Source organism: Momordica charantia, assembly GCF_013281855.1.
Source record: "Momordica charantia cultivar OHB3-1 chromosome 1 unlocalized genomic scaffold, Mcharantia_2.0 BLBB01000001.1, whole genome shotgun sequence".
In the NCBI taxonomy this organism is placed as follows: Eukaryota; Viridiplantae; Streptophyta; class Magnoliopsida; order Cucurbitales; family Cucurbitaceae; genus Momordica; species Momordica charantia.
The window spans coordinates 16,313,030-16,323,248 of NW_028275157.1; the positions used below are offsets into that span (position 1 = coordinate 16,313,030).

The window sequence follows — 10,219 nt, forward strand, 5'->3', positions numbered from 1 at the left end:
TTATTTAAAGAAAGGTCCCTCTTTTTCTTTATTCATTTAAATTGAATAAATATTTAGGTGATCCATGGAAGCTTGTGAAAGTCCAAAACTCAGACTGAAACCCTGTAACTTTGTAATTAACTAACTAACTGCCGCAGTAATTAACTTGGACCAGCCTTTTGTAGCCGCTTACACGGAAATTAACTCTGCACATGTTTAATCACCGTCCATTTGTCTACATCAAAATCACATCATGATCTTGACGGTTGAGATTTCATCACAAATTCCACGTAAAAATATTTATATAATGAGGTTGAGGACTTCACTTTCCCTCCAGTTTTTGAATCTCGCTCTCGCTCGTCGGATCCATGGCGCCAATTCGGAAACTGATTTACTTCGCCCTCGTTTTGGTACTTTCTCTGCCGCTCATTTTCTCCGAGAGATTTCTCAAAGCTACTGATAGAACAAGATACGATTCTTTACCCAAGCATTGCGGTTACGAATATGGAGAGCGGATTCCTCTGTTCGTCAACACAGTATTTGTGGCTCATGATCAACGATGGTAAAATTTCTCCGGTGATCGATATTTTTTCATTTTCTTGCAATATTTGTTTTCATTTTGTCCCAATTCCTAAGCTATATCAGTAGGATTGCTCGGAAAACATCAGGAAATATGAGATGGACAATGAACAGAGTTAGTGAAAAGATTTATCATATCATAATGTGTCTCATGACGCTTTTTGGATATTTGAAAACTAATGATGCATTGTAAAAAGATTCTTGTAGCAAAAAGAGTGAGTTCTTCCGATGTCTTTGTTCAATTTTCTTGCATCTGATCAGAAATTCGAAGTAAAAGTTTGAATTCCGAGGGGTTTAAATCTGAGTTTATCAAGATACATTCCCCGCCGCTTTTCCACATAAACATTTGAAAATGAAAATGATCCAGTTAGGTTGTGATGAAGAGTATATATTTAAATTTCATGCACAATCTGCTTGATGCATATTTTAGTGCGCAGCGATTATCTGAGTTTTCATCCGTTTGCTTCTTTTGCTTAGAAAGTGCATAAAAAAGAACTAGTATATGAACCAAAACTACATTTGCATTGCTTGCTTCATGAAACCAAAACTATATAACTTGTCATATGATTGTGGTATCTTTAACTCTATTACAGTAATCAATATTGTGGTATCAGTAATCAATTTTCCCCCTTTTTTTATATTTGCAGTGAGGCACAAGCATATTTTTCGCTTCCATTTTGTCCTCCAGGAGGTGAAGACCATATTATTCTCTTCATTAGATGCTCGAACACTCTTTGATTGATAATGGCGAAGCCATGTTCGTGAGGGCAAAGTTTTATATTCTAACTCTGTATACATAATCTTTCCCTTCTAATAATTTTAGGGCTAATTAGAAAGAAATCTATAAATTCTTGATATTTTATATGGATTTTTTGAATTTACTACAAATTAAGGGCAATTGTCTTCTTTGATTCTTCATTATGTACATCATTTTTTTGTTTGAGTTCAATACGATGAATGACTGGTTAATATGTTATACATTTTCATTGACTACAGAAAAGATACCCAAAAGAAAGACATCCCTGAATGATATTCTGGCAGGCGATTGCATAACCAATACCCGATATGAGTTGAAGTTTGGCGTTTCACAATCGGAGGGCTTCCTTTGCAAGAAAAAATTGACTGAAGATGATCTTATAAAGTTTAAGTCCCATATTGGAGGCAAATCTGAGTACAAGATGTACTTCGACAACTACTGGCTCAAGAGTAAGGTGGGGGAAGCCGTTGAAGAAAAAGGCATCGGACAGAAGTTTTATCTTTTCAATCACATTGAATTCAACGTCGATTTCATGGATAATCGAGTGATGGGCATTAATATTGTAAATAGTCTCGATTCATCCGTGGATATAACCCACGTTACTGAAACCGAAGTCGAATTTTCCTACTCTGTAATCTGGAATGATATCAAACTCAAAAACAACTCGAATTACTACACCTCCAGGAATAAAACTGCAGCTGATCAGAAAACCTCGTGGCTTAAAGAAGAATACACACACTTGGTTTTCTCATCATTTTGGCTTTGGACTGCCATTACCTTTTGGTGGATCGCCTTGCTTCTTGCAGTTGCTTCGCCGTATGTGTTTCCGTACCTCATAAAGAACAGGTAGCACACCTTCTATCTGTTCTTTTAATTAAGTTCAATTAAATTTTACTGTATGTGTTAAACTTTCAGATTTTTCGATTATCTACAGACATCTTCACCAAGGTATTCGTCGTATGAATAATAGAACAGCCTCAAAATGCCACTGTCCAATGTTCACATCCGTGCTCGGTGCTATCTTGAACGTTGGACTTCAGCATCTATTCATGTAACCTTTTCTGATCACTTTCTTACTTACAACACAATTGTTCGTGAAAAAGACTTTGCTTAATAATCAATTGGAGTTTCGTTTCGTTTCCCATTGTTTCAAACTAAACAGATATTGAATTGAATCAATGAATGGTTGCAGATCCGTCGTACGTGGGGGTTCAGCTGCGTTGTACATGTTCGTTTATGGGGTGTACTTCATTTCGAAAATAAGGAGTGAAAGTTACATGGAGCTTGTCCCTGTTTTGGTTCTGGGAACTGTTGGATTCGGGGGTTCCCAGTTGGCCGTTATATCCTACGTGCTCGGAATCTTAAAGAACAGGTCGTGAATCAATTCCCCTCTCCTCTACATGTTTTGCTTTTGTATTCAATGAAAATAAATTGAAATAGAAATGAAAATTTTAACCTTGGTTCCACTATTTTATTTTTTAGTTTCTAAAATTTTTTGAAAACAATCTTCAAAATTTTGAAAATGAAAAAGGTCACGAACATTTTTTTTATATATTTTAATTTTGGTTAAAAATTCGAATATGTTTTTCTAACAGGGGTGAAAAATCTTGCTAATGAAATTGTATTAAAAATATATATATATAATTTTAATAAAATGTCATAGATATTTTTGAAAAAGTTATAAAAAATAAAAAATTCGAAAAAACAATTTAAATTAACAAATAAATATTTCATCATTTCTAAATAAGTTAAAAATAATTAATATAAATATTATGTCTACATTAGTGAGATTTTGTTAATATTTTTCATATTTTGTCAATTTTTCTTTGTAATATTATGAAAATATCACCCTTGGGCCTTTTTGTTCTTATATACTTGAGGTATGCGCGCTATTTTCATACCCGTACATACGCAAGGGGTTATTACTTGAACCCAATACCTCAAAGGTTATTCCTTGAAGTCCAAAGTCATCCAAACTATCCCTTGGAAATATTTAATACCTTAATGCTTGCACTTGAAGAAAAAAGTGTAATGATAAGTTTTTAGGGATAATTTTCATTAAAATTGTAATAGAAAACCGTATCTGTATCCATAAGTAAACGAAGAAATAAATTTTCTATATAATTTTTTTGTACAACATGTAGGGATGAGAAATCGAACTCACAATCTCTTGGGATATATGTCAATTACAGTTGAGTTATGTTTGACGATTTCTATAATTCGATTATAAAATATATATATATATATACACCGCACCCACAGGCTCAATTGCTTTATTTTTCAAATTACGTGAAATAAATATTATCAAATCAAAATAAAAGGATGAAAAATGTAAAGGAAAAATAGAAGGAAAAAAAAAAAGAGAGAAAAAAGAGTAAGGCTGTTGAGTACGGTACAGGTAGCCGGGGTTTTGTTGAACCGAATTGTTTGTTTGCCCGCAGCACATTTGCTAATTTGGTATCCCTTCGGCCGAAAGCACTAAACCCAACCCCATTTTCCAATGCCAATTTGGATTCTGCATCCGTAGTGCTCCACGGCACGACATTTTGCACTTTTCAGAAGTATTTTCAGGTGCCCTTTTACAAAATGCTGATGCTTTTTCCGTTTCCGATTACTTGCTTTGAAGTTTTGTTTCTTTCCTGCTCCCAGTGTGTTTTCCTAGTAGCTCTGTATAGTGGGTTTAATTTGCTTCTGCTGTTGAATTCGATTGCCAATGTGTAATCGGTTTTGAGCTTTCTTCCGTTCTTCAGCTGTGGGGTTGCTTTGACACTTTTGAGTTTCGGAGTTCATTTTATAGTTCTTTTTTCTCTGTGAAATCTTGATTTCCAGGAATTGTATTTCGTTTGTTATCGATGTAGCATTCCCCTTATATTGCCTCTCTTTCACTGATCTTCTGAATTCGTGTTCTTTGATAGAGACATATTTAGTCAAACTGTTGAAATTTTAGACCGTGTGTGCATCTGAATTTCTTTTCATTTTTCAGCTGCATAGTTTCGGGGTGGCCGGTGGGAGATTCACTGCTACATGATGGCAAGTTATGCGTCGATGAATTTTACTCTTACTCGAAATCCTGTCGGTATACTGTCTGCTCTTGGAGGCAGAGTCTCTATGGAGCATCACTTGGGTAAAGTTAGCTACATGAAAATGCCCGAGGACAGGAATGGGTTTGTGGGTATCAATCAAAAATCAAATTTGGCCAAGTCTTCCAATTCTCACAGTGTCAGCCCATATCAGAACAGAGATCCATTTATGGATTTACACCCTGAAATCTCATTGCTAAGAGGTGAGGGAAACAATACAATAAATAGCCCAAGAAAGGATAATATGAGTGGGGTTTCCACGGAAAGCTTGGAAGATGCATCCAGTAGTAATTACAATGAGGCAAAGATTAAAGTTATTGGTGTTGGAGGTGGTGGGTCCAATGCAGTTAATCGTATGATAGAAAGTTCAATGCATGGTGTGGAGTTTTGGATTGTTAATACAGATGTTCAAGCGATGAAACTGTCTCCTGTGTATCCTGAGAACCGTCTACAAATTGGTCGAGAACTTACAAGAGGTCTCGGTGCTGGTGGGAACCCAGAGATCGGCATGAATGCTGCTAATGAAAGCAAAGAGTCTATAGAAGAGGCGCTTTATGGATCTGACATGGTTTTTGTCACTGTAAGTTAAGCTTGTTTAGCCCTTAAATGTACTGCTTGTACTGCCTCACTGTTTGTTTTCTCTAGTTCACATTCTGCAGCTTTGTAGGGTATTTTAACTTGGGGATTATACCTTTCCAAGACGTTGATCTCAAATGTTAACATCACATATTATATCCAATTTTCATTTTTTTGAACTCGTTACTTAAGCATTGTTCTCTTAAATATCAGACATTACATAATTTTGTCTTCGTATGTATTATATATCGGTTCTTAGCTTATCTTGTCGCCTTTCGGTTATTTGGAAACTAGTGTCTTCAAAGAGCAAATGCTTTTTTTGCGATAGGCTAATTTCTTGGTCACTGCTCGAGAGATGTGAAATCTGGTTTTTAAAAATAAAAAATTATAATTTTATATCATAATTAGGAGATATAAGATGGGACATGACATATATTTAGGCATAATCGGAAATTTTTTTTTATTATTAGTATTATTAATTTTTAATCTTCGAATTATTATTATTATTATTATTATTATTTTCGTTATTGTTGTTATTATTATTATTTTAAAGATAAGAAACTAAGACACTACATTAGCACTATGAAATATATATAAGATGGGAGGAAAGCCAACCCCACAACTAAGGGGGATTACATGAAAACTGTTTGAGTAGTTACGAAAGACTGCTAAACCTACTCAAAAAAGCCGTAAAAAGGGGGACTTTGAACCAAAAGGAGTAAAAAACTCTATCAGTTCCTACACAAAATCCGTGATTTGTAGTGTTATCTAAGTGACCATGGATGAGTAATGTCCCAATCACCTGGATTTGGAATAGGACTAGGAATTTAGATTCGGTACTTGATGCCCCAACATTTCCTTACATCTCTTGCAACTTGAACCACTTTGTGTCCTTGATTATTTTTAGGATTGAAGAGTGCCTCATACATAGATCATGTGAGCACCTTCCAAAATAACTTCTTAAGAGGTGACTCAACTTCCAGAATTGCTCTAGACTAAGTACACTTGTCAGTGGAGTTGTTATCAAATGAGTTTTCGAAAAGGAATATTCCTTTTGGTAGTATGGTAGTAACTATAAATTCTTTTTAACTTCCTTTAATTGTATGGTTTTATACCTACTCTACACATTCTTAGAATACTTCTCATTTTGACGTCGAGTTGATTGATTCTTGTGCCTCATGAATAAATATGATATATGATACTGGGCACATAACATATATTTCGGTTCATCCCAATAATTCTTTGACTATAATATTCTGCCACTTATGTCAGGATTGATACCTGGCATCTTTTCTAACTGTGGGATTAACTTTATGTGCCTGTAGTCTGGAATGGGTGGAGGAACTGGAACTGGAGCGGCACCTGTTATTGCAGGCATTGCAAAGTCAATGGGCATATTGACGGTTGGTATTGTTACGACTCCTTTCTCTTTTGAAGGACGAAGGAGAGCAGTTCAAGCACAGGAAGGAATTGCAACTTTAAGAGATAAAGTTGATACACTGATAGTTATCCCAAATGACAAGTTACTGACAGCAGTTTCACAGGCTACCCCTGTAACGGAAGCATTTAATTTGGCTGATGACATTCTTCGGCAAGGTGTTCGTGGTATCTCTGACATCATCACGGTATATAGAAGTCTCAAGAATTTTGAACTATACATTCTCTTTGTTTACAGGAAGGCGGAAGCTTTTTATGGATTTCATTTCTTCTATTCAATGATATTGAGTGTATGAAAACCTTTACTTTTGAAATAATTTGTCAGAAAATATATAGTGAAGTTTGAGCTTTATCGGATGTATAATTATTTTTCTCAGATTCTGTAGTTCTACTTTTAGTGATTACTTTCTATCCTGATGGTTAAATCCTGCATGATGAATTGAAAATGCCTTCCAGTTCTAGTCATAAATTAATGAGTAGAATTGCTTTATGGACCCACCCCCTTTGAAATCTAACTTGTGGTCTGTTGCTGCATTACAATATACAGATACCAGGGCTGGTAAATGTAGATTTTGCTGATGTCCGTGCTATAATGGCAAATGCTGGTTCTTCATTGATGGGAATAGGAACTGCTACTGGTAACTGTAGCTACATACTTCACTGATGTACAGGAGTTTATGTAGTGTAGTCTGGTCTAATTCTTTTTCGTCTTAACTTTGAGCTGACAAAAATTTCATTTTTATCTACGACCTTTAATTTTAAAACTATTGGAATTGCTTCACTATTCTTCAACTTCCATCAGAGAAATGAAACCTATTTTGGATACCTCTCTGAGTTCCCACTGTTCAGTATGCAGTCGGCTGATTTCTTACAAATTATCAAAGATTCAAATAGATTGAACTGGATAGTATCCTTCCTATGATCATAAACCATGTTCTCTATCCTTCCGTTTTGTGGATCTGATCTTACCTTTTCTACAATCCTAAATTTTCTAGGAAACATTTCGTTTCAATGAAATGTACAAGGCACAGGACTGGAAAAAACAAACGGAATAACAAAAATTTGTGCAATTGGTAGAAATAATTGAAAGATAAAACTATAAAAGACCTAACGAGAGCGGCCTTCCGACATAGAAAAGAAGAAATAATTAGAGAAGACATTCTTATAATATTTTTATAACTTGTGTTTGGATTCTGAAAAAGAATTGAGTTATGAAAACTTAGATTGTATAGTTTAAAGGTAGATTTCAAAAGCTTGAGTTTATGTAACCTGTGTTATAAACAGCCTTGTATCTTGGGCTAAGCCAGCCTGAGATAAGCAAATCCTTCTCTCCAATTTGAAATACTGAAGAAAACTGTCTGTGTCCTATAGTTTGTAGGTCTTTCTTTTGACTTTATTTTCTCTGGCAGTGAGGCAGTTGGTTGCCTAGTGAGATGTCTCTCTCCCTTCCCATTTTTCTCCCAACTCTAAAATATTTGATCAACTGCTCTAATTTAATCCAATTTCTACCTTTTGTTTATATTGGTGCAGGAAAGACGAGGTCTAGAGATGCTGCCTTAAATGCTATCCAATCACCTCTATTGGATATTGGCATAGAAAGAGCCACTGGAATTGTGTGGAACATAACCGGTGGAAGTGATTTGACTTTATATGAGGTGTGGTTCTCTCTGTTTCCCTCTCCACCTGCCAATCAACTTATTTATATATCTTGATCTCCCTGCTCTTAAAACTTAAATCATGTATCATAGTCGTAGGTACAATAAATATAATACATAATGTATGCCAGAAGCTTCATCTACCATGTTAATGAGATCAATACAGCTCCCTATGAATATTAACGGAAACAAGAGATTGTAGTAGCTGGCATCTGGCGATTACTGTGAAGTTTGGATATACTGTTTTCTCATTGGCAGTATGGAGCTAGAATTCTCGGCTTTAGACACATAAACCCTGCATTATGAATTCTTAGATCTACACTACACTCTTCTTGGAAGTCCTGCCTCTAAAAGTTTTGGACGCGGAAAGGATGAAACATCCCCAAGAAAACTCCTATGAAATGTTAATTCATGCAAAATTTTGTACCACAAGCGTTCCAGACAGTAATCTATAGATTCCGCATGTTGCAACATAAAATTAGTCTAAGGAGAAAAATGACAAAATAAATAACAAAGTCTCGTAAAAAATCACAAGTTCTCTTACTTCCTGAATTTGAATCCAAAGAAACTCATGAAATTTTGGAGGTCCATTAACTGTAGCAATATTAAGATCCAGCAATTCAGAAATAGGATGGGAGGGTTAAACGTTTATTTAAAACTGTATTTCTGTTACCAGTGATGTAATGTAGTTTCTCTGGTTCTTCACATTTATCGCGGATAATCTCACAGGTGAATGCTGCAGCAGAGGTGATATATGACCTTGTGGATCCAACTGCTAATTTAATATTTGGAGCAGTGATAGATCCTTCACTCAGTGGTCAAGTAAGTTATAAGTCCAACCATAATTCATTTGAAGTTGCATTAGGATTTGTTATAGTCAGGTCTTGATATATTTGGGTGGACTTCTCATTTTTGCGTTTTGGGCATCCACTTGCTATAGCTGTGCAGTGTTTATCTCCTCCTATTGTCCTAGAACCATATGAATCTTGAATTGTGTTTCTTTGTGGAAATAGAAACATTAATGTTATTCATCCTTGGTCTAGTCCTATGGATTTAATTTAAATGACCATAATGATGGTTTGCTAATAAACTACCATAATGATTGAACTTGACCCCCTCCCCTCATTTTCAGGTTAGTATAACTCTAATTGCCACTGGATTCAAGCGCCAAGAAGAAAGCGAAGGAAGGCCGGTTCAGGTATTGTTGTGACTGCACGAAATGTGTTAAATTTAGTATTCCGGTTTAGGTCCGTGACGATTGGCAAAATCATCCTAAAAACCATAAGATAAAGCTGTTTCCACCTCTTCTATTACAGGCAAGTCAACAGGGAGACAGCAACTTTGGAATCAACCGTAGACCTTCCTCCTTCAATGAAGGCAGTTCGGTCGAAATCCCAGAATTCTTAAAGAAGAAAGGTCGCTCACGTTATCCTAGAGCATAATCGCCTTTTCAACTCCGAGCAATCCTTCGTCGCTAGGAAATTCCTTCCTACGTACATATAATATGCTGCTATAGGTGGTAGTGTCAGTATACCCTTCGGTTTCATTACTTTGTATATTTGTTGAGTAATAAAATAGCTCATAAATTTTCAGTTTGATCTGTAGTTGCAATATGAAATATCTCTGTAGCTAAAGAGCTTGGTTTAGTTACTTTCTCGTTTTGATAAAGTTGCTTAAAGTGAAGTTGTTTCAGCATAGTACTGTAATGGCTGAAGTGAAGATGAAGCTTTTATGCTCAATTTAGTGTTCATGGTATTGCCACAACACCCTGTTGTAAGTTGGTTAAATTTATTAGATTGTTCATTACTTTCATTTCAAGTATCTTAATTATGCATTCAAGTTTCTAATTTATATAATGTTTGTTGTTTTTCTTTATCCACTAAACTGGATAATAATTTGCCAATATATGAACGGGATCTTTCGTTATGCATAGGGCATCTTGAAGAGGCCATAGCGTAAAATACACTTTTGGGATAGGTTTCTATTTGATCTATAAATTTTTTTGATCCGTTTCTATTTGGTTTTTTAAGTTTTAAAATGTGAGTTTGATTCGTGACTTTTTTTCGTTTTCCCTCGTCTCTTTCTCTCTCTTCCTTATCGAAGACTCCACTTTTCTAAAACTCATAGTCCAATGTAATGCCATAATTGGCATTTCC

At 35.3% G+C, this 10,219-nt stretch overlaps 2 protein-coding genes across 2 annotated transcripts; both read left to right on the forward strand.

Moving 5' to 3' along the window:
* Positions 1–347: 347 nt before the first annotated feature.
* Positions 348–2,694, forward strand: LOC111005514 (uncharacterized). Its single transcript, XM_022277026.1, has 5 exons — positions 348–541; positions 1,206–1,249; positions 1,555–2,161; positions 2,250–2,366; positions 2,508–2,694. The coding sequence occupies exons 1-5, from the start codon at positions 348–350 to the stop codon at positions 2,692–2,694; spliced, it is 1,149 nt and encodes a 382-aa protein (XP_022132718.1).
* A 1,031-nt stretch (positions 2,695–3,725) lies between these two features.
* Positions 3,726–9,875, forward strand: FTSZ2-1 (Tubulin/FtsZ family protein). Its single transcript, XM_022277241.2, has 8 exons — positions 3,726–3,886; positions 4,299–4,975; positions 6,297–6,596; positions 6,956–7,046; positions 7,939–8,063; positions 8,793–8,885; positions 9,196–9,261; positions 9,380–9,875. The coding sequence occupies exons 2-8, from the start codon at positions 4,340–4,342 to the stop codon at positions 9,503–9,505; spliced, it is 1,437 nt and encodes a 478-aa protein (XP_022132933.1). The 5' UTR covers positions 3,726–3,886; positions 4,299–4,339; the 3' UTR covers positions 9,506–9,875.
* Positions 9,876–10,219: the final 344 nt, after the last annotated feature.